Consider the following 24,800-nt stretch of genomic DNA (forward strand, 5'->3'; position numbering starts at 1 on the left):
GGATTCTTTCGCTGTGACGCCTGCCTTGCAGGGGGTTGAGCTAGATGTCCTTCAGGGGTCCCTCCCAACTCTGCAACTCTATTATTTTCTCAGAGGGCCACTGCACACGTTCAAGCGCACTGCTACACCACACAATAATAATTATAATAGTATTTTTTATTTATACCCCGCCCATCTGGCTGAGTTTCCCCAGCCACTCTGGGCAGCTCTCAATCAAGTGTTAAAAACAATACAGCATTAAAAATTAAAAACTTCCCTGAACAGGGCTGCCTTCAGATGTCTTTTAAAAATAGGATAGCTGCTTATTTCCTTGACATCTGACAGAAGGGCATCCCAGAAGGCAGGCGCCACCACCAAGAAGGCCCTCTGCCTGGTTCCCTGTAACCTCGCTTCTCACCCTGAGGGAACCGCCAGAAGGTCCTCAGCGCTGGATCTCAGTGTCTGGGCTGAACGATGGGGGTGGAGACGCTCCTTCAGGTCTACTGGGCTGAGGCCATTTAGGGCTTTCAAGGTCAGCACCAACACTTTGAATTGTGCTCAGAAACGTCCTGGGAGCCAGTCTAGGTCTTTCAAGACCGGTGTTATGTGGTCTCGGAGGCTGCTCCCAGTCACCAGTCTAGCTGCCGCATTCTGGATTAATTGCAGTTTCTGGGTCACCTTCAAAGGTAGCCCCATGTAGAGTGCATGGCAGTAGTCCAAACGGGAGATAACCAGAGCATGCACCACTCTGGCAAGACAGTCTGCGGGCAGGGAGGGTCTCATCCTGCGTACCAGATGGAGCTGGGAGACAGCTGCCCTGGACACAGAATTAACCTGCGCTTCCATGGACAGCTGTGAGTCCAAAATGACTCCCAGGCCTGGTCCTTCAGGGGCACAGTTGCCCCATTCAGGACCAGGGAGTCCCCCACACACGCCCACCCCCTGTCCCCCCAAAGCAGTACTTCTGTCTTGTCAGGATTCAACCTCAATCTGTTTGCTGCCATCCATCTTCCAACCGCCTCCAGGCACTCACACAGGACCTTCACCGGTTCTGATTTAAAAGAGAGGTAGAGCTGAAATGCAGACCTCCTTTTGAGAAGCACCGGAAGTGCGATCTTACCTGCAAGAGCTCACATGCGCTGCTTGCCATGCGATGAGCACAGAGGGGGGGACTCAATGCACAAGGTGTAGATCCACAGAACTGCACTGCAGCATCGTAAGGGACCCCAGGGGTCATCCAGCCCAACCCCCAGCCATGCAGGAATCACGGCGAAAGATGCGGCAATTGCTCAGTTTCTAGTCTACTTGCTCAAGCGCTGCAAGGCAAACCTGTGGCAACAGGCGCCGCCCCGCCCCCCAGCAAAACCTCAATTCATTGTCTGGCTGGCACATAGCTCCCTCCTGCCACCTTTGCCTGCTGGAAAGAGCACAAGACCCAGCAGTGCGCCAGGCTGAGCTGCACAGCTCCATTCATCAGGGGGCAGCAGCGACTGCCCAAAGAAGTACCATGCCATCCGTCTCCGGGTGCCAGAACCCCCCAGGACTTCCCCCCATGGCTCGATTCCCTGTCACACAGATGGAGATTAGAGTGACACCCAGAAGCCGCACGTCGCAAAGGATTAAAATCACGATTTAACCAGCAGACAGGCTAGACAAGCGACAGAGTCTGCCGTAACAATCGAGGTACGAGACCAAAGGCTCGTTGACACAGCGAGATTCAGAAGCATCTGGCTTGCTACTGGCAAGGTGTTTTCCTCACCATTGAGCATGGGGGAACTCCATCGTGCACGCAAGTGATTTGCCGTCCATGTTTCCACAATCCCTTAAAGATAAAGGGACCCCTGACCATTAGGTCCAGTCGTGGCTGACTCTGGGGTTGCGGCGTTCACCTCGCTTTATTGGCCAGCATGACTAAGCCGCTTCTGGCGAACCAGAGCAGCGCACGGAAACGTCGTTTACCTTCCCACCAGAGCGGTACCTATTCATCTACTTGCACTTTGACGTGCTTTCGAACTGCTAGGTTGGCAGGAGCAGGGACCAAGCAACGGGAGCTCACCCCGTCGCAGGGATTCGAACCACCAACCTTCTGATTGGCAAGTCCTAGGCTCTGTGGTTTAACCCACAGTGCCACCCGCGTCCCAAATTCCACAATCCCTTACTCAGAGGCAAAGCACATCGGAATCCCAGTGTCTCTGTTGTGCACTAGAGACCCTTTCGACTCATTTCAGGCTCGTGGGGAAGTTTTCAGATTTTGCAGAGTAACCTAAACACGAACCGCAAATCATAGGTGGAGCCCGTACCTGAATTGCCCCCTTTCTCCCTGTGCACCAGTGTGGAATTAGGGATGGGGGCCTGGGAGAGACCAGGGTATATCTAAAGAGCTGTGAGCTCCTGGCTCTCCAGGAACATTGGCCTGATCCAGCCAGCTCCTCTTATGTGCTTACAAACATTTAAATAAATAAAACTATGAATTGATGAGCAGCTGCAGAAGTGACAGCAATAGGGATGAGGGAGAACAAATGCTTCATTGATTTTATTTTAATTACCGTATTTTTTACTCTATAAGACTCACTTTTTCCCTCCTAAAAAGTAAGGGGAAATGTGTGTGCGTCTTATGGAGCGAATGCAGGCTGCGCAGCTATCCCAGAAGCCAGAACAGCAAGAGGAATTGCTGCTTTCACTGCGCAGCGATCCCTCTTGCTGTTCTGGCTTCTGAGATTCAGAATATTTTTTTTTTTGTTTTCCTCCTCCAAAGACTAGGTGCATCTTGTGGTCTGGTGCGTCTTATAGAGCGAAAAATTATTTCATGGAAGTTATACCCTGCTTGACTGGAAAGAGAGAGAGAGAGAGAGAGAGAGAGAGAGAGAGAGAGAGAGCGTCCTTGATATGGTTTGCTCACTCTCAGCCAGCTATCGAGCAATAACCCCCGCTACAAGCAGCACAAACACTCTTATCTGCAGCCGGATGTTCCACAGGTCAGAAAACTGTTGCAGCACAAAGCTCATCGCAACCCCCTAGCTAGCACCTCTGTGGAGCGGAGTTTCTGGTCCCCAATACAGAACGAAGAACAATATCGCTACTGGACCACTTGACACTTACTCCTTTTAAAGAGGACTCTGGATCAGACACAAAGGGTGAGCACTTGACGCGGGATGGACGGGGTGAAAATCCTGACTTTGGAACTATGGAATGCAGCCAGATAGTTTCTCCCCCGTCGCCACTGTTTGGCAATCCATATGCTCTCTAAGAAAATCAGAAGAGCGCTGCTGGATCAGGCCAATCCAGCTGGACCAACCCAGCATCCTGCTCCCACAGGTGCTTATTATGGGAAACCTGCAAGTGGGACCCAAACTTTGCCCTCCTGCGTCTTCCAGCGAGTGGCACTCAGGAGAAGCCTTGTGGCCTCCAGCAGAGCAGAGCCAAGGCCACTGGCAGCCTTCTCCTCTGCGAATAACAGCCTTGTCTTCCATGGCAGAACAAGAACCACCTGCTGACCCACGGCCCGTCTCCCAGGGGCCACCCAGATGTCCCCGATGGGAAACAAGCAAGCAGAATTCAAGCACAAGAGCAACTCTCCGTTCCTGCGATTTCTAGCAACTGGTACTTGGGAGCGCTTCTGCCTCCAATTGCGAAGGCAGAGCAGAGACGCCATGGCGGGGGGCGGGGAGGCGGAGAGAGATTATCTGCGATAAGATAACACAATAACTAGGTCACTTCCATAAGCTCTTTCCTCCAGGCTCATCCAGCCGCCGCCACCTCTGCAGCCCCTCGCGAAGAGGCGAGAGCAAAGCGCACACCCCACTGTACCACCAACCAGAAAGGGAGACACCTTTGGGGTCGCTGATGAAAGGAGAGGCCAGCAGGGGGGGGGGTTCCAAGAGGCATAAGGGACCCTCCTGGGAATCCCTTGGGAGTCTCTCCTTCGGGCAGCCGGGGGGGCCAGGACGAGGCTTCGGTTACTCATCTTACAAGCTGCTTCTAGTAACTCTTATCCTCTCTTGTGGAACTTTCTCTGCCTTTTCTGGGCTCCAGCATTTAGAGAGAAGGAGGAAGCCGGTGATGAGAAAGATGCACAGCTGGATTGCAAAAAGGAAGTGCTTCGAGTTCATTAACACTGTGCCTACTGTACGGAACGTTTCTCTGAGTGTGAGCTCATGCAGAATCCTGTCAGGCTTTTCCGCAGGGCGGGGGGGAGTGGGGGGGGGGGAGGAGAGAGAGAAAGAGACACAGAACCACCATGAACGGTATCCTAGTTACCGTTTGTAGATGTATAATTATGTGCCATTGCCAAGCACATGCCTAGACCTTTTTTCCAAAGGCATGATTTGGGGAATATTAGATTTCAAGTGGGAGAGCTCCTGTCTAGGGGGCCGGCTGGCCAGGCATCCTAAGAACATTAGAAGATTCTGCCTGCAGGATCAGGCCAGAGGGGGCCCACCTAGGCCAGGACCCCTGGTCTTACAGCCAGAAACCAGCAAGCAGAACCTGAGCGCAACAACACTCTCCCCTCTTGCAGTTTCTAGCAACCAGAATTCAGAAGCATTTTCTTACTCCCTTTTGTTTCCCTCATGCTTCTCTTCCCCTCCCAAACAGAAGCTCAGCGTTCTGCAGCCACTGAGCATGCTCAGTTCAGGTGGGTCCTTTGTGGGGGGGGGGGGGTTGCTCGCTTAGTGTTTTATTTTCGAAGGGGTTCCTATTTGTACTGCTGCAATCCTAGGGGTTCCTCTGAGCGAGCCACCCCCAATAAGGTTCTAATCCTGCGGGCACTCGCCAGCTAAGTTCTCTATCAAGCGGGAGCGAGTCTTCCTTTAAAGAAGAGAGTCGCTAACATAGGCTTCTCCAGGAACCCTTGGCGGTTTCCTCCTGGAGCAAGTCTAGCCAGGACAAGAAGAGTCACGTAAAGATTACGGGGAACACGCCCAGCCTTTGCAAACAGTTCCTCAACCCTCCAGCAAAGGTGCGGCAGAAACATCCAGCCCGTCTACTGTTGCTAGAGAATTTGTGCCCCCGCAGGGCACGTTCTTAGCTACTGCATGACAGGCAAGTTCACCTGAGCAGGGTTGGAAGTTCCATTTGCTACAACTGCCACAGGAAATGACCTTTAGCCAAGCTGTGCAGAGACAGCTGCATCTTAAAACCGCTTCCAGTCCTTTCATTTCTATCTGTCCACCTCCTCAAAGACCCAATGGAGACATTTTAACTTGTTGGCTCAAGCCCATCAGCAAGGAAGACAGATGGATGTCCCTTGGCCAGAAGCTGCGCCATCTTGGTGCCGCTACTGAGAAGCCCCTGCCTTGCATAGCTTCCTACCATCATTCAGATATTTTGGGCTTTAAGTAACAGCCCTTTGAACCAGTCCCGAAACTGGAGCCAAGTTGATCCGATATCAGAGTGGTAATGCTTCGCGTGCTGAGCACATCTCTTGCGGTTGCATTCTGGACCACATGCCTGACCCAAAAGCATTTCCAAAGGCAGTCCTGTTGCAGGAGGCAGGTTATGCAGATATTGCATGAGTGGCAAAGGGCCGATCCTGCACCAGGAGAGCTGCTGCAGTGAGAGAAGGAGCCTCAGGCCCCCACAGCCATCTAGGCATCTAGGGAGCAGCAGCATACCCAGAGGCACCCCCAATCCCGAGCCTTGAAGGGGCGTGAGACCCTGCCCTAAACTGCTCTCAGGCCTCTTGCTTCTCACATGCTGGCAAACAAGCAATGAAGCTTGTGGACCTTAGAGCCAGATTGTCTCTCCTCGGCACATCACACGGACACCCCTGGAGAGGGGCTCCCAGTTATACCAACGTACTAGTGAAGCCGACAAAGTCCTCACCTGTGAACCACTTCGCTAAGGTAGTCACTCCTCACGGAAAGTCACAGTTAAACACGGCAACCTTCCCCACAGAAGCCATTTCTGACTGGTCCCTGCTGCCCCCAGTTCACCCAGACACAGGCCAAAGTGTTATAAGAAGTCACGACTTAACAGATTAATTTTTTTTAATACCAAGCAGTATATAAGTGTTTCTGATTAAATCATGAAAATGTGGGCCACTCCTTCTGCATGCTCAGGGGCTTCTCATGTTATCAAGCAGTGCTGAAAGGAGCAGAACTTGGGGGTCTGCCCCACAACACTGGATTTAGTGTGGCTGCCTGGTCCTTCACTGAATCTGCTAAGGGCCAGGGGGAGGCAGCCGAGGCTCCAAAAACATCCCCAAGGTTTGACTGGCTTCTAAGGCTTGGGGAGGAATTCAAGCACTCCCACCCCAGAGCGACAGAAACCCTTTGACGCAGCCTTGCAAACAGGCTACTAGCTCACTGCCCAGCTAGCCGGTTACAGCCAAGCTGGAACGAAAGGGGTCATTGTCAGGACCTGAGATGTGGCTTGGTTTGCAGGCTAAGCGCTAGGGAGTGTTACGCTCTGGCCAGTGCCAAGACAGAGTGAGGGTGGCAGGAAGTACCCTCTGCGGCCAGGCGCATCTGCTTCTCGATCAAAGGCCCTGTGCTATACGTAGGGCAGTTCCTCCCCCAGTACTGGCAGCAGGAGCCAAGCCAGGGCAGGAACGAGATCAGTGACAGAAGGGAAACGGTCCAGGTCCTCCACACCAGAAATTAACAGGGAACTAACTGCTTGGCACCTGTAACTCAGAGTCTACCAAGGCCAAAAAGACAGGAAGCATTGTTAAAAAATGTTGGGAAGTCAGAAAGAGGGAGGGAGGGAAGTCAATGCTCTTGTTGGAGCAATGCTTTATGTTATAGATCTGTGTAATGAAATGTAATTAAATATGGAAAATTCAATTAAAAAATTTATTTTAAAAAGACAGGAAGACAGGAAGCACCAAACAAGCATCCTGTGAGCACCTTAGCAACAGGATCATCACCAAGAGATCCCTAATCCTATCAAGTCTTCACAAAGGCCCCATAGCAGACCACACTAGGCTTCCCTGGGACTGCAAAGCTCGTGGCTGTTCTGGGACTCTGTGGCTCAAAAGGCTGGGTCCAGGTGCTACACTAAACTACGGTTCAGCATGACATGCCTGAGCCCCAGACTCTCCCCCTGTCCATTTTAGCCTGTGCCCACCGACCCCCACCCACGACACTCCTCCTCCGGCACAGCCACAAGGTGACTAGAAGCTTAGCTCCACTCTCAGGAACATTTCTGGAGGAAAAGGGTGGTTAGCCTCATTTACTGGCTGAAAATAAAGACTGGCCAACCCTTGGTCATTTTGTTTGAAAGGGAAGACCACCCCCTCAAAAAAAAAAGTTTGCATGTTTCCAAAAGTTGCTGAATATATCCTTCCACGTTTGCAGAGAGATAAATAGGTGTTTGCGTAGAGGAATTCAGCCTCAGTGTGACCTTTGTTCCTTTGAATAACCTGAAGTTTGTGTAGTTTGGAGGCGATGCTAGAGGGCAGTTAATGAAGAACAGGGACGGAAAGGAAAGCTTCCAACCTCCTCCTCACAGGTAGACCAAAGGAGGAGAGAGGGGGCACCTGCTGAACCTGCAGCTTCATCATGGAACCACAGCTGAGAGCCAGGAGCAAAGGCAGCCAGCATTGAGGCCTGTGCAATGCAACAGCCCCCTTAGGCAGAGGAGAAGGGCTTAGTTCCCTGGCTTTGCAAAGCCCTCTTCAAAAGCAAAAGCAAAGAAGTGGTCTTTTGCTCCAGCCAGGATTAAATCTTACAGTTTCACGCAGAGCTAAGAGGGAGAGGAGGGCAGCGGCGATCCCAGGGGACTCGCCTTGACTCACTGCTCGCCCTGCATGCAACACGCTCCAGCAGTGATTTATGTCCATTCCAATACATTTCAGACTTCATAATTACGAAGGGAGGTGGGGCTCTCCCCCTGCCCCACACAATCCCGCCAGCTGAACTGGGCGGAAAGCACCCATGGCCTGAAGGCTCCCCGTTTGCCCAGGGTGGGAGCGCTGTTCTTGCGCACCGGCGGGAGTGAGGCGCCCCCCACCCCTCTCCCTCTCTGCCCTTTGTCTCAGCTGACGAGCTGGGGGCGGGGGGGGGGAGCCACAGCCCTGGCCTCGCTGGCGAGGTGAACGGGGCGGGTTCTCGGAAATAATCAGCGGAGGGAAAGCGGGGCTGCCGGGGAGGGAGGTTGCTTTCCCCGCTCGCTCCTGCTTCCTCTCCCGTTGCAAAGAGGGACCACCGGCTCCGTCCCCCGGCCTGCCTTCCTCCGCAGCTGGACCAGGAGCCGGGAGGCGCACGAGGCTTTGCCCAGCGGTGTCCCCCTCCCCGGGCATTTCTGCCAAGCTACCCACGGTTTTGGGAGGGAGGGGGAGGACTGGGGAGCAGGGTGGCATCCTGGCTTCTGGGAACATGCTCTATTGGAAACGTGGGGGGCGTAATTCCGATTCAGGGGCTGCAGGCAGTGCGACAGGTGCCAGGCTCCCTGCAAGCCCCCACGGCCTAGCCTCATACGGAGGGGGGGGCAGGATCACGCCCAAAACTCCCCCCCCCCACAAGTCGGGGTCCTTGCCCTTTTCCTCTTCCCCCCACCCTATTTCCATTAACCCGAAACGGGGCTCCGAAGGACTATCGCCACCTCCCCGACTCTCCCCGGCGAAGAAGGGCAGCCCGGCGCCCCCGAAGCCGCGCCCGTCTGGGGGCTTGGCCGCCCCTCCGCCCGCCGGAGCCTCCGGGAAGCGGCGCGCAGCAACTGGTCCCGGCAGCCGGAGCCGGGCGCGCCTTACCCAGCATGGAGAAGATGAAGTCCTTGGCGGTGTGGATCTCGAGGGCGCGCTGGTCGTCGTACTCGCGCTGGTCGTGGCGCGTGAACTCCTGGATGAGCCGGTTGAGCTCCTCGACGCGGGCGCCCGAGCGGAAGTCCAGCTCCGGGAAGGCGGCGGCGGCCGCGGCGGACAGCGACGCCGAGGAGGGAGCCCGGCCCGGGCCAGGCGCGGCGCCCGAGCCGGCCTTGGCGACCAGCGGCGGAGCGGCCATCTTCGCGCCGGCCAGGAGGAGCAGCAGCCGCAGCAGCGCACCCAGCAGCCGCGCCCGCCGCCCGGACCGCCCGCCGGACCCCAGGCGCCGCGCAACCGGGAGCAGACGCCGCCGCCGCCGCCAGCGCCCAGGCAGCAGCAGCAGCAGCAGCCAGCCAGGCAGGCAGGCAGGCCGGGCCTGGCGCTCGCCGGCTGCCCGCCCCGCGGCGGCTCCTCCTCCTCCTCCTCCTCCTCCGCCCCGGATCCCGGCGCCCGGGAGCGCGCGAGCGAGCGCGGCTGCAGCGCCGCCGGGACGCCCGACCGGGAATCCCAGCAACGGCGCTCCCAGTGGCCGCGCTGCCAAGGCTGCTTTGCGCGCTCCCGGGCCCGGCCCAGCCTCGCCGCCGCCGCCGCCCACACCGCGCGCGGCAACGCCGGCAGCTCCAACCGGCGCCGCCCCGCGCGCCCGGGCAGCCTCGGCACAGGCGGCCGGCTGCCGAGCCACGCAGAGCGCTTCGGTGCCGCGCGCCCGAGCGCACCCGGGAAGCCTCGCCGCGGGGCAGGACCCCTCGCCACCGCCGGGGGGAGAGAGGTTGTCAGGAGCTTTGGGGGCGGCGCAGGATCCGTTCCGCCGCAGAAGAAGCCTGGAGGCCGGGGCGCACGGAGGGGCTGGCCAGGTTGGACCCCGCCAAAGGCGCAGCCCGAGGGGGGCGCAAAACTCTTGCTTCCCGGCTCTGGCGAGGGCGCAAGGGAGTCCAGGCGCGCCTCTGCCTTGAGGAAGAGGCGTCTGCTCAGCTGGCTCAGGGTCTCTGTTGACCCCGGAGGCAGCTGCCACGCCGGTGGGCCTGTTTCGGTTCGCGCCGACTTTGATTTTCTTCTCATTGCGGCTGGGTGCACTTTAAGGCCAACGGGACACACTCTGGCCTGTAGCTCTGAAATGAATTATTCCAAGGCAACGTTTGGCCGCCAACCAAGTCTGCCACTGGCCGATGCAAAAATGTTCCTTTGGTGCTGGATTTTACGCATCTTTTCCCACTAAGTCCCATACGCATCTGCTTCATCAACGAAATTAATTGATATGTTTTGTTTTATTGGCAGAGAAATCTGAAAAGCTACACAGAACTCTTTGGCCTGGTCAAGCGTGGATAGCAGTGTTCTGTGTAGCTGACACCCTCCTTGTCTTCCAAAGCAACTACTCTATTCCGAACTTAAAATGGAAAGCTTGATGCTGGTGGTCAACAAAAGAGGTTTAAAGATTGTCTCAAGGGAATCTAAAAAATGTAGTATAAACACCAACAATTGGGAAACACTGGCCTGCGAGCGCTCCAGTTGGAGAACAGCCTTGACCAAAGGTGTCATGGGCTTTGAAGACACTCGAACTCAGGACTCAAGGGAGAAACGTGCTAAGAGGAAGGCAGGCTTGGCAAACCCTCACCGGGATCAACTCCCTCCCGGAAACCTATGTCCCCACTGTGGAAGGACGTCTGGATCCAGAATTGGCCTCCACAGTCACTTACAGAATCACTGTTCAAACTGTGTTCATGGAAGACAATCTTTAAATCATAATGCCCTGTGGACTGTCCTTCTGAAAATTGGCTGCCCAGATAAATTTGAACATCTTTTGGTTCCTCCATGATAATATGACAGCAACAATCGCAGATAACAATGGCTCTCAAAGTGAACCATTCACAGTGAGATCAGGTGTTAAACAGGGTTGTGTTATTGCCCCAACTCTATTCATTATTTTCATTGCCATGATCCTACACTTTGTTGAAGGGAAACTCCCCACATGAGTAGAAATCATATGGAAAGCTCTTCAATTTGAGCAGGCTGAAAGCAAAGAGTAAGGTTACCGTAACTTCCGCCATAGAGCTCCAGTATGCTGCTGACAGCGTAGTGTGCGCACGCTCAGAGGATGACCTCCAAACCATCCTAAATATCTTCGCAGAAGCTTACAAAAAGCTTGGCCTATCGCTCAGCATCCCAAAAACCAAAGTGCTGCACCAAAAAGTACAAAATAACCCCTCTGCAGTGCTCAGAAGTAAGCCCCATGGTGCTCAATGGGATTTCCTCCCAGTAACTTTGGGAGCTGTTTGACAGTGGAATGGACTCCCTTCCTTGGAGGCCATCGACTGGGGATTCTTCAGCCCTGATTCCTGCATTGCAGGGGGTCAGACCAGATGAGCCCTGGGGGTCCCTTCCAACACTACGAGTCTATCATTCTAAGTGTGCATATATGATTCCAGCCTTTATGAGAGTTCACTTTGAAGGGCAAGGGGACAGCCAGAATTTGTCAGAATACATAGGTGGGTAGAACCCACGTTGTCCAAACAAGCAGAGTTGCATAACTCTAGTTTGGAAGACGGAAGAAGTACCAACAAAAGAAGAATGGCAAGGAAAACTGGTGAATTATGCAGAATTCTACAGACAAACTACATAAAAAGGACAATAGAGACTTTTAAAAAGAATGGGAACCTTTTACAACTTACCTACAGAAACAACAAAAAAGAAATGGACTCATTGGTGGATTTTGAATAAACATTCACAACTTTATTCAAGTAAGATATGAAGGAAGACAATGTCGTAACGTCTAAAGTATATTAATATGCAGAAGACCACAATCAATGTAACAAACCAGAAAGGGAAGATGATGGAAGTCACCAGGGAAGGGGGTGGATTGGAAAATGTAAAATTGGATGATCTTTATTTGCAATAAAAGAAAATTAATAAAATATTTATAATTTTTAAAAAGACTGTGATGGATTTAACACTGGACTCAAAGGCAAAAAATGGAGGATTTGTGTGGACAAGATGGGGCTCCCAGCAAGACCTTTCCACCTGCTGCACGTGATTCAGGTCTCTTCCTCAGGTCTGCCAGCCCTATTTTTTAGGCTGGCGTGGGTGCCCACTGCTGCCCTCTCTTGGTTACAACTGTGAATACCAAGCAGGTTGCTTTGCTAACATGTCCCCTCTCAATTTAGGGTAAAGGTAAGATTAACTTGAGGGCTGCCCTACCCAGACTTCATAGACTCTGCAGTCTCTCCATCCAATAGTGGTTTGGTGTCAGGCCGTAGCTCATTGGTAGAGCATTTGCTTTGCATGCAAAAGGTCCCAGGTTCCATCCCCAATGGTATACGCGGGTAGGGAGAGACTCTGTGTCTGAAAGCCTGGAGAGCCATTGTTGCCACTCAGTGCAGGCAATACCGAGCAATCAGGACACATAAGAGGACGTACTTCGTTTTGCAGCGCATGGTTAATCTACGGAACTCCCTGCCACAGGAGTCAGCGATGGCCACCAACTTGGATGGTTAAAAGAGGACTGGACAAATTCATGGAAGAGAATAAGGCTATCGATGAGACTCGCCACTATGCGCTCCCTCCCCAGTTGCAATGCTTCTGAATGCCAGTTGCAAGAGGGGAGTGCGCTCTTGTGCTCATGCCCCACTTGTTGGTCGTCCCCCCCAGACCTCTGAGAAGAGGGTGCTGGACTAGATGGGCCATTGGCCTGATCCAACACAGGCTCTTGCGTTATTGTGAGCAAAATGGGACACTGGCCTGCCTTCCCAGGCTTCCTATCTTCTTATTTCTTCTTGTTCTTCTTGTAAGTGGTGGTTCTGAAAATGCACCCTTTGGGGAAAGGTCAAATGCTACCAAGGAACTCGAACGCATGAAAAATTGATCAAGGCCCCACACAGGGAAGAGTTGATGAAAGGCTCTGCAACTGCAAGGTCAGCAAACGTGGCGATGCAAAGGTTTCAGCAGCTGTCCCCAGCTGGGACAGAGGGGGTGCATTGCCAGGAATCCTCCTTTAAACGCTGCACAACAGTTAAAAGTGGCTGGAGAAAAAACAGAGGGAGAGAGAGCATCTCATGTGATGTTCACTTGAAAAATGAGAAAGAAAGGCCCATGGAGTACCAATCCTGTTACTGCCAACTTTCCTAACCAAGAGGCTGTTTATCTGCTGTCCTGGACAGAAGTGCCTGAAACACTCAAGAAATCTACAAGGGTTCCAAGAAGTGAAATAATCACCTAAGAAAATGGACTCTGAGCCTTTGTCCCATTGAGATTCAAGGACTGTTAACGTTCTATTTTGGGAATGATTCATGTTCTTATGTAGCTGCATTCTTTTATACTTTCTGAGTGTCCCAGGGTCATATTATGAATCAAGCACTGCTACATGTAAGTTGCTTCTTTTTGTTTCCCAATGTATTTCTTATCAATAAAAAAAATCAGTATGGTGCAAGTAATTGTTTATTCTGAACATGTGGCCCAGAGAAAAAAGTTTGAGAACCACTGTCCTAGTGCAACAAATACACCTTTTTTGGAAAACCAGACTTTTTGCTGTAAGGAAAGTGAAGGGGAATGCTCAATAAAGACTGGGTGTTGTCTTAACTTCTGTGTAAGAAATGAAATGAGGAAGGGATGCAGAATAAGCAGGTACCTTGGAGAAGCCCAGAGACAGACTTCATCATGGGGGAAAGCCTCCCAGATGTGGAAACTCAGCTGGTGCTTTTTGAAGGGTTGTAAAGAGCCCCATAAACCTTCAGGACACCAACCGAGGCATGGGAAGCCTGCAAATCCCTTCTTTCTGAGAGCACAGGTGCTGCAGGCAGCCCTGGATTTAAAAGGGCCATAAATCTGTTGAATCTGACCCTAGCAGAAAGAGAGCTGTCCCTGAAAAGAAGCTGTCAGAGAGGGACTTCTTGGGAAAGTGTGTTTGCGTGCAAAAGTGAGGCACCGCCAGAAAGAGCCATTGTTGTGTCCATCTGTCTCCAGGTCCCAGACTTTCTCTTTGGGATGTTTGCCTCCGGCAGTCATCCTCCTCTTCCTCCTTCTCTCCCCACAAGGAGGACAAAATGGAAAAGGTTGCATCAGTCTGACGAAACTGGGACCTTAGCCACAAAAAAGAACAGGCCAGGGAGCTCATGCTATCAGCTCCCGATAAAACCACCGTCACCCTGAGCCAAAGCTGCTTTTCATAATTGGTAGCATCCTTCTGTTTTAGTATGTTGAATCGCAAACCCCTTTGGATGCCTTGGCAGAAAGGAGAAATATATATGCAGTAAATAATTAAATGAGCAAAATGCATATTTGTGCAATGTGCCCACGGAATCCCTGCAGTGGAGTCCATTCTAAGGCTTCATTTGCTGAGCTGCCACTCTCCGGAGTAAGACATGAGGTTCTGGGCTGCTCAGATAGTCTTTCTGGAAAAGGCCAATTTCTGCAGCTACTAAAGGAGCTCAAGGTGGCGCATGTGGTTCTCTTCCCACTTCACCCTCACAACAACCCTGTGAGGTTGGTTAGGCTGCAAAACTGTGACTGGCCACCAGGTTCACCCAGTAAACTTTGTGGCCACGCAGGGATTTGAACCCAGGTCTCTCCCAGTTCCTAGTCCTGCACTCTAACCACTACACCAAACTCTCTCTTCCTCTTTCTCTCTCTGAGCCCTCTGATTTAGATCAGGAGGGAGGCACAGCACTTGGTGAGGGGAGTGAGACTATGCGGCAGAAACCCCTGGAGGTACCAGGTCAGGCATAGGCAAACTCAGCCCTGCAGATGTTTTGGGACTACAACTCCCATCGTCCCTGACCACTGGTCCTGTTAGCTAGGGAGGATGGGAGTTGTAGTCCCAAAACATCTGCAGAGCCGAGTTTGCCTATGCCTATACCAGGTCTGTATAGTTCAAGCTATGGTTTTCCCAGTAGTGATGTATGGAAGTGAGAGCTGGACCATAAAGAAGGCTGATCGCCGAAGAATTGATGCTTTTGAATTCTGGTGCTGGAGGAGACTCTTGAGAGTCCCATGGACTGCAAGAAGATCAAACCTCTCCATTCTGAAGCAAATCAGCCCTGAGTGCTGATCCTGAAGCTGAGTCTCCAAGACTTTGGCCACCTCATGAGAAGAGAAAAGACCCTGATGTTGGGAAAGATGGAGGGCACAAGGAGAAGGGGACGACAGAGGACAAGATGGTTGGACAGTGTTCTCGAAGCTACCAGCATGAGTTTGACCAAACTGCGGGAGGCAGTGGAAGACAGGAGTGCCTGGCGTGCTCTGGTCCAGGGAGTCACGAAGAGGCGGACACGGCTAAACGACTAAACAACAACAAGAAAAATGCCAGGTCCTGATGAGGCAGGAGACTGGAGGCCTGCCCCTTCCAAGCCTCGGGAGCTTGAGGGAGGCAGACATGACCAGTCATGTGGTCCAAGTGCTGATGACAGCAATGCATTGTGGGCATTTCTTTTCCTTTGCAAAATGATGCCATGCCTGGGATGCTCTGGCAACCCAAGAGGCAAGGCAGGAACTAAGCTGAAATCCTTCCGTCGGGTCAGCCTTTCCCTCATCTCATGCATGTGAAAGGCATTAGGAGGCTGCCTTAGGTTCTTAGTTAAATCCCCGGACAATTGGCTGCTGTGGTTGCCACAGGGTGCGAGGGCAAGGAGGGAGAAGGGGCTGCTCACTGTGGGATGTGAAACACAAGAGAAGTCCAGTACAACATCCCTAGAGTGGACAGGGAGGACTCCCTGCTCAGCGCCTGAGGGCCCCAGTCCTGCCACTCACCTCCTGGCCAGGGCGGGGCCTGATGGGCTCTATAAAGGACTGCTGTCGCCGCTGCTACTGGGCAGAAAGGGCTCCATTTAGTTTAGTTTTCGTTGTTTGTTTAAATTGCTGTTATTTTTTACCTATGTCATTTTAAACTGTGGTATTAATGCTGTATTCTTAGATTTAGATTTTATGTGGAAATTGTTTCCCATTTGGTTGTGTATTTTTTGATGCGGTTTATTTATTGTTTATGACTTTTGTAATTATGTTATGCTGTAATTTTGTAATTGTTATGCTGAAAGCCACCTTGAGCATTGTTGTTTAACTGTGGAAAGGTGGCATACAAATAAAAATTGGTGATGATGATGATGTCTGGACCAGCCAGTCAGAACTTCCTGTTTCTCCTAGGCTGGGGCAGACATCCTCTGCATGTGACTAGAGGTGGGCATGACCTCACCTGCTCAGGTAACTCTCTCTCTCTCTCTCTCTGACCACATTCGTCAAAGAAGCAACATCTGCTTACCCTAAGATGCACAAAGGGACTGTCTCATTATGGGATAGATTCCAGGTGTATATTACTTTTCCAACTTCTGGGATCCATTTGTGAACAGAATGTGAGTGAGTAAACTCTTTTTATACTTTTATAGAAGACTGTGTCTATCTTTTTATGAGGGACTAAAGGGGAAATTATCAACGAAACGTATTATAGAGGCTTTAGCTGAGCAAACGCATCCGCTGCAAGTTTAAAAAGGGGGAATGTTACTCTGCTAAATTGTGAACTTGTTAACACAAGTTGGAAAGGCTATAACCAAACAATATATCCTCTCCTGCATCCCTGAACATCCCCACAAAGACCTCCCATTCTTCTTGGCAGAGTTAATTTGCTGTAATGAAATGTATATTTATTTGTCTAGATTTATAGCCTACAGGGAATGTGTGTGTAGGCAAATGGCTCTTTATCCCCAGAGGGCTAGCAGTTTTAATTTGTTATTTGCATGTGGGCAAATTAAATAGGTCTGTTGCCTCAGCTCTTTCCCCAGTTTTCCCCTTTTAAAGGTCGGGTGATTTGGCTGCTGATTCGGAAACAGGCACCTCTGCTTGGAAAAGGGAGTCAGGAGCAGAACGGTAAGCGTTTGTGTGTGTGCTGACATCTCTCTTCACAATGTCACACATAGTCCCCAGAGCAACTGGAGATGCCTCATTGGTGCCCCATCTCGCCACCTGCCAGGTCACCTCAGTCACACTCCAGCATGGCGGTGGTTGGGGGGGGAGAGGAAAATGGAGGAAGAGGATAATTGAATAACCTTGGGGATAATTGAAGTACGTCAGGCTCTGCTTGGCTCTCTTCTGCAGCGAAGGAATTGGTCACTTGGGGTAATGCTCTGCCATGCATAACCTTTTGTTCAGCTGCGCTAGAAAGTGCATGTGTCCATGTGCATTTTTCTCACTGTGACGGGGAGCCTCTCTTGTTTTGACTGATGCCAGAGAAAACTCACTTGAGGCCACGAGAAAATATTGATTCCATGCTAATGGCCGCTGGGCGAAACAGCCCAATGGGAGGCAGGTTCACCACCCTCCCTCCAGTGCGCTGATAAATACGGGGATCACCAAAGATGCAGGGAAGTGTTTTGGTCTAACCCAGGGGTCAGCAAACTTTTTCAGCAGGGGGCCGGTCCATTGTCCCTCAGACGTTGTGGGGGGCTGGACTATATTTTGGAAGGGGGAAAAATGAACGAATTCCTATGCTCCACAAATCACCCAAAGATGCATTTTAAATAAAAGGGCACATTCTACTCATGTAAAAATGCACTGAATCCCAGACTGTCCGTGGGTTGTATTTAGAAGGCGATTGGGCTGGATCCGGCCCCTGGGCCTTAGTTTGCCTACCCATGGTTTAAGTCAAGAGAGGTGTTGTGTGGCAGTGTACACATTGCCACCTTACAACTCCTTGGTTTTTTTAATTGGTTTTATTATTTCTAATTGCTTCAATTTTTTTGAACTGTTATACTTAATTGTTGAGATGTTGTGAGCCACTTTGGGTACGTTTTCATGGAAAAGTGGCGGACAGATAAACAGATGATGGTGATGAAACTTCAGCGAGTTTGTTGTCTGAGCAGCCCCCGTGCCTTTCAAATCACATTTGTAACTCGAGGTGCACATCAGTATGGTTGAATGCGTTCCCAACTTGCCCTCAGACTGTCTATGGCAGAGGGCAGAGAACATCAGAAGAACGTCCTGGATCAGGCCATCTAGTCCAGCACCCTGTTCTTGCACCGGCCAAACAGATGCCCATTATGGGAAACCCGCAAGCAGGATTTGAGCAGAAGAGCAGCTCTCCCGTCCTGTGGTTTCTAGCAATGGGTACAGTGGTACCTCGGGTTAAGTACTTAATTCGTTCCAGAGGTCTGTTCTTAACCTGAAACTGTTCTTAACCTGAAGCACCACTTTAGCTAACGGGGCCTCCTGCTGCTGCCACGCCGCTGGAGCACGATTTCTGTTCTCATCCTGAAGCAAAGTTCTTAACCGGAAGCACTATTTCTGGGTTAGTGGAGTCTGTAACCTGAAGCGTATGTAACCTGAAGCGTATGTAACCTGAGGTACCACTGTACAGTGGTGCCTCGCAAGATGAAATTAATTCGTTCTGCAAGTTTCTTCGTCTTGCGGATTTTTTGTCTTGCGAAGCACGGCTATTAACGGCTTAGCGGCTTAGCGGCTTTAAGAAAAAGGAAACAAACTCGCAAGAACTTGCAAGACGTTTTCGTCTTGTGAAGCAAGCCCATAGGGAAATTCGTCTTGCGGAACGACTCAAAAAACGGAAAACTCTTTCGTCTTGCGAGTTTTTCATCTTGCGAGGTATTCGTTTTGCGAGGTACCACTGTATTCAGAAGCATTTCTGCCTTCAACTGTGGAGGCAGAACAGACACACAACCCAGAAGATGTTGGTGGCTAGGACGTACGTTTTCAAATTGAATCAAATGTGGCTGAGGGAAAATGCATCAAAATGTCAATATTTCTCAAGAAATAACAGGATAGAGGTGGATTGTAGCTTTCTCATGTGTACGCAGCTTCACAAGTCAGCGGTTGGGAGCACGCTGAATGCAGACTAAATGTCAGTCAGCTCACAGCCACTGTCTTCCATGCCAACCTAAGTTGCCGCAAAGTTTTTAATAGTTTTGAACCTGCTGTTCTTCTCTGGTTCTCAATTATTTTGCATTTTGCCATTTCTCTTAGATGCAGGGCCATCTTTCCCCAAGGGTGCAAGGGGTGTGGGACACCAGGAGCCCGCCGCTGAAGCCGCCTAAGCTCTTAACTATCTACCTGTTCTGAAATAATAAATAATTTTGATCAAGCTAAAAAACCAAAATACATATATACCTAAGCATTACCAAAATGTATACCTACTGTTTTACTGAAGGACTTTCGACTTTGTGCACTCATTTACCAAAGATGTGCCGCACCAGCGGCGGTGCTTGTCTTTCACAATAGTCGTGCTTGACTCAACGACGGCGCTTGTCATTCTCAACGGCGCCATGCATGCGAAATTAATTCTTACATCATAATAAAAGCTAATTTGGGGGCGAAACTAAATTTGGGGGTGCTGAGGGATCTTTGCACCCCGGTAGCGCATAGGCTAAAGACTGTGTTTCGTAGACGGTACCTGCTGCTTCTTTTCTGAGAGGCTGGAAAAGCTTTTAACGCTGAATCTTTCTCCCTGCCTTGGCTTGTGTTATGTACTGAGTTGAATAGGATCCAAAAGGCAGCAGTCTGATTGGTCCTAGAACAATGCAGCAGTATGATTGGTCTGCAGGAGCCACCCAATCCAGCTCCAGGTGGAAGTGAATCCGCAACCTGATTGGCCAACAGGAGAATCCCCGAATTAGCCAATCACGTGCAGCCCATTGTGTAAATAATGTATATAAAGCAGATATTTTGGGAAAACTTTCATTCCTCGCTACTATGAGCTGAATAAAGAGCATGAAATCCACACTCGACTCCGAGTATATTTCAGCTTGCAAATGGCCTCTCTTGGGGCTCATCCACACTCTCGTTTAATCCATATTCTGGTCGTATTCTGCACCTCTGTCTTATCCTGGGTCTGATAGCTTTCCTCCTTATTCTGCTGCTAGGCCAGATTGAAATCCGATGTTCCCCACTTACGAGAAAATCCGAAGAGAGATTTCCCCGCTTCCTAAACCGCATTGCTCTTTGCTCCACTTTGTGGCTAATGAATTGGTTTAATCTGTTAACTGCTCTGAATAAATGGGAAGATAGTGAAAAGGCCCCTAATGGCTCCTCCCTCCCCCTCCCTGAATAAGCAGGATGCCTTTCTAAGGGTTATAACCACAAGTCAGCTTTCTAAGAGCATCTGCCCCCTGCTCTCCGTCCTGTCCTCATAAGGCACAACTGAACTACCTGCCACAGAGTCATCCATTTTGTCACTGGACAGCATGTCAGATAATATTGCACGGATGGGCGAGAGACTTGGAAAGACCCCAGGCAGGTTTTGGGGCTGGAGATGCAGCCATCATGTTGCCCAACAGTGCCTTAAGTTGCTGCCCCCAGAGGGTCTGTGTGGAGCTGCTAAGAGAGGACAGACGGTAATTGAGGGCGACAGGAAGGCTCTTGCAGGTGGAAATTGAGGGAATCTTCAGGGAGGCAGGAGAGGATATATTGTTTAATAATGTCCTTCCTAACTTGCACTAGCAAATTTTATAACTTCTTGTTGTTGTTTAGTCGTTTAGTCGTGTCTGACTCTTCGTGACCCCCTGGACGCCAGGCACTCCTGTCTTCCACTGCCTCCCGCAGTTTGGTCAAACCCATGCTGGTAGCTTCGAGAACACTGTCCCACCACCTCGCCCTCTGTTGTCCCCTTCTCCTTGCGCCCTCCATCTTTCCCAGCATCAGGGTCTTTTCCAGGGAATCTTCTCTTCTCATGAGGTGGCCAAGGTATTGGAGCCTCAGCTTCAGGATCTGTCCTTCCAGCGAGCACTCAGGGCTGATTTCCTTAAAAATGGATCAGTTTGATCTTCTTGCAGTCCATGGGACTCTCAAGAGTCTCCTCCGGCACCAGAATTCAAAAGCATCAGTTTTTTGGCAATCAGCCTTCTTTATGGTCCAGCTCTCACTTCCATACATCACTGCTGGGAAAACCAGAGCTTGAACTATACGGACCTTTGTTGGCAAGGCGATGTCTCTGCTTTTTAAGATGCTGTCTAGGTTTCTATAACTTAGCAGAGTTTTAACATTCCCCTTTTAAATACACAGCGGTTAGCTTGTTGCAAGCTCGTTTAAGTGTCTCAGTACAGTGGTACCTCTAGATGCAAACGGGATCCGTTCTGGAGCCCTGTTTGCATCTAGAAGCAAATGTAACCAGTGATGGCACATCTGCGCACACACGCATCGCTTTTCGCTGCTTCTGCGCGTGACGTCATTTTGAGCATCTGCGCATGCGCAAGTGGCGAAACCCAGCAGTAACGCGCTCCGTTACTTCCGGGTTGCCGTGGAGCACAACTCGAACGCGCTCAACCCGAAGTGCATTCAACCCAAGGTATGACTGTATAGGATTCCTGGTAATCCCCTTTAAAAAGGTAAAGGTACCCCTGCCCGTACGGGCCAGTCTTGACAGACTCTAGGGTTGTGCGCCCATCTCACTCAAGAGGCCGGGGGCCAGCGCTGTCCGGAGACACTTCCGGGTCACGTGGCCAGCATGACATCGCTGCTCTGGCGAACCAGAGCCGCACACGGAAACGCTGTTTACCTTCCCGCTAGTAAGCGGTCCCTATTTATCTACTTGCACCCGGGAGTGCTTTCGAACTGCTAGGTTGGCAGGCGCTGGGACCGAACAACAGGAGCGCACCCCACCGCGGGGATTCGAACCGCCGACCTTTCGATCGGCAAGCCCTAGGCGCTGAGGCTTTTACCCACAGCGCCACCCGCGTCCCGTAATCCCCTTTACTCCCCCTTAAAAAGCATAGACATGACACAATCTTGTGTAAAAAGTATAGAAGATGTTTACTCACACATTCAGTTCACAGATGGACCCCTGAAGGCAAACTTAAGTTACAAAGTATATACATGTGCAATCTATCCCATAAGGAGATAGTTCCTTTGTTCTCTCTTGGCTGAAAGCCAACAGGACATCTCAAGCTAATGTTGCTTCTTCGACGAATGGAGTCAGAGAGGGGGGGTGCTGTGTGCCTGGTCCTTTTGTCACCTGGACAGGTAAGGTCACGCCCACCTCTAGTCACATGCAGAGGAGGTTTGTCCCAGCCCAGGAGGAAACAGAACGTTTTCTACTGACTGGAGCAAACATCCCCTTTCATGTCCACTCTAGGGATGTTGTACTTGACTGCTCCCTGTGTTTCACATCCCACAGAAATGTGAATTATCCTAGGCAACCTAGTGTGGCTTCCAAAGAGGATTGGACAAATTCATGCAATTGCTGGAGCCACAGGAGGGGAGAGTTGCTCTTGTGCTCAAATTCTGCTTGATGGTTTCCCAAAAGAAGCATCTGGTTGGCCCCTGTGAGAACAAATGGACCATTGGCCTGGCCCTTCAGTCTCTTCTTAGGTTCTCATGAGACTGGGAACCAGATGTTGCCCATGGGGCCTTCTCACAATTTTTTGGGTGGTGGCAGCTTGCAAACTAGATAGAAAAGGTACAGTGGTACTTTGGTTCTCAAACGCCTTGGTTCCCAAACACCCAAAATCCGGAAATGTTCTGGTTTTCGAACGTTTTTAGGAAGCCAAATGTCTGATGCAGCTGTTGGCTATTGTTTCTGGGGTACCTGCACCAATCAGAAGCCAAGCCTTGGTTTCTGAACATTTCGGAAGAAAAACGGACTTCCAGAATGGATTAAGTTCAAGAACCAAGGTACCACTGTATTTGGCGCTTTTGTTTTTGCTATTTATTTTGCGTTTTTGTTTTTGAGGCTTTTTCGGTTAATTTGTTTTTGTGACTGTGTGGAACCCAGTTTAGCTACTGATTGATTGATTGATTGATTGATTGATTGCATGACTGTGGAAATGGATAAAAGCCCCCCATCCAAATAATGACTATCATCAGTGTAAGTAAGGGGGGGTAATTTTAATTTTCATCATCTACAATACTGTCTTATTTATTTTATAATACAGTATATTGATTATTGCTTTCATTTTATGGATCAATGGTCTTGCTAGAGAGTAAAATCAATGTTAAATTGTTTTTAAGAATCTGGAACGGATTAATCCATTTTGCATTACTTTCTATGGGAAAGAGTGCCTTGGTTTTGGAATGCTTTGGTTTTGGAACAGACTTCGGGAATGGATTAAGTTTGGGAACCAAGGTACCACTGTATTTGAAACCCCATCTCCATTCACAACCCAGTGTCTGGGGGTGGGGACACTGTTGCTTCTTTTTGTCAAATGTGCAAAACAAGTTTTTGCTTTTTGTGTTTTTTAACGGGTGATTTTAGAGAGTAGGGAAGGCAACAGAGCTGGCGTTCTGCCTTTCCCAATAAGCCAAGTGTTCTTCAGTCATGAATGCCTCGCTTTGTTGATGCTGGCGAGATCAAGACATGTGATTGCTTCTTCACGCTATCAGCTGCTCTGAGCCTCCTTTTACGAGGTACTGATGGAGCCGAGAGACGGGCACAATTTCTCTTTGCACTCCATTTTCCTTTGTTCAACATTCAGAGCCCAAAAGAAGACTGCTCCACAAAGCTAGCGCCTTGCCCAGTTAACCAATATGCATTTAAAATCTGTAATACAACCTCCACTGCCTTTAAGCATCCTCTGAGAGGAACTGTGATGTATAAAGGGAAGAAATAAATCTCTGGCGTCCTCTCCTGAGCCGACCTGGCCACCCCCTGACGCCAGCAATGGGGCACCTGTGACCCTCCAGGTGCTTCTGAATTTCTTTCTTTTCTTTTTTAAAAACCTCTTCACTGTCATCACTGTGTCTTGATGAAACTGGAGCTGTTTCAAGAAGGAGATTAACCCCATTGCTTCAGATTTCTGAAGTGGGGTTTAGAATCCTCTTTACAACTCTTCCCCATCTTGCTTCATGTTCCATGTGGCAAACTTTTAGGTATCTGAAGATGGAATACCAGACCCTCCAAGTGTCCCTATTTTCCAGGGACAGTCCTGGATTTACAGAAGCCATCCCAGTTTCTGGTTTGATCCCAAAATGTCCCGTTTTTCCTTAGGAAGCTACCAACATGAGTTTGACCAAACTGCGGGAGGCAGTGGAAGACAGGAGTACCTGGCGTGGTTTGGTCCAGGGGGTCACGAAGAGGCGGACACGACTAAATGACTAAACAACAGCAACATTTTCATTGGAGAAATGTTGGAGGGGAAGGAGTTATTCAATCCCTGAGCCAAGGAGATAACTAGCTATACAACATTTAGAAGACATCTGAAGGCAGTCCTGTATAGGGAAGTCTTCTTAATGTTTAATATTATGTTTTTCTGTATGTTAGAAGTCACTCAGAGTGGCTGGGGCAACCCAGACAGATGCTTGAGGTATAAATATTGTTGTTGTTGTTGTTGTTGTTGTTGTTGTTGTTGTTGTTGTTCAGTAAGACGTCCCTATTTTCATCGGAGAAATGTTGGTGTTGACCTTTAAAGCCCTAAATGGCCTCGGTCCTGTATACCTGAAGGAGCATCTCCACCCGCATCATCCAGCCCGGACACTGAGATCCAGCTCTGAGGGCCTTCTGGCAGTTCCCTCATTGCGAGAAGTGAGGTTACAGGGAACCAGGCAGAGGGCCTTCTCAGTGGTGGCGCCCGCACTGTGGAACGCCCTCCCGTCAGATGGCAAAGAGATAAACAACTATCTGACATTCAGAAGGCATCTGAAGGCAGCCCCGTTTAGGGAAGTTTTTAATATTTAATGCTGTATTGTTTTTAACACTTGATTGGGAGCCGCCCAGAGTGGCTGGGGAAACTCAGCCAGATGGGCAGGGTATAAATAATAAATTATTATTATTATTATTATTATTATTATTATTATTATTACTTTATTAAGGATTTTCTTGTTTTACAGAAGTGTAGTGCCTCGTATTTTTTCTTCTTCTTCCATGTAACATTTTTACAAATGCGTTTCATTTGTTGAGGCATTAGGGGGAGAAGAAAAAAGAAAGAAAAAAGAAAGGGGGGGTGGAGAGAGGGAAGATGGATGGGGGTGGGGTCGGGTGGCGGTGTTTCTATTATGTTTAATGTATGTAGAGTTTGGTGTCAGCGTTGCTTGTGTTGTTCACTTGTGTTCCTTTGGTGGTGAGAGAGGTTGGGGTTGGCCTAGGGTGTGATTGTTTGCTTGTGATTGGCTGTGGTGATCTTTGTTTTCGTGTGTGAGTGAGGTGGGTGGGTGTTTTGGATCAGGT

General features: G+C 50.2%; 1 protein-coding gene across 1 annotated transcript in view; it reads right to left on the reverse strand.

Moving 5' to 3' along the window:
• MB21D2 (Mab-21 domain containing 2) overlaps positions 1–8,936 on the reverse strand; it is a 57,782-nt gene extending 48,846 nt beyond the window's left edge. The window contains exon 1 of the mRNA XM_053390881.1: positions 8,672–8,936. Within this exon, the coding sequence (XP_053246856.1) occupies positions 8,672–8,921 (250 nt within the window). The 5' untranslated portion in view covers positions 8,922–8,936. The remainder of the gene's footprint in view (positions 1–8,671) is intronic.
• Between the last annotated feature and the right edge of the window lie 15,864 nt (positions 8,937–24,800).

This window comes from Podarcis raffonei, chromosome 5, assembly GCF_027172205.1.
Source record: "Podarcis raffonei isolate rPodRaf1 chromosome 5, rPodRaf1.pri, whole genome shotgun sequence".
Lineage (NCBI taxonomy): Eukaryota > Metazoa > Chordata > Lepidosauria > Squamata > Lacertidae > Podarcis > Podarcis raffonei.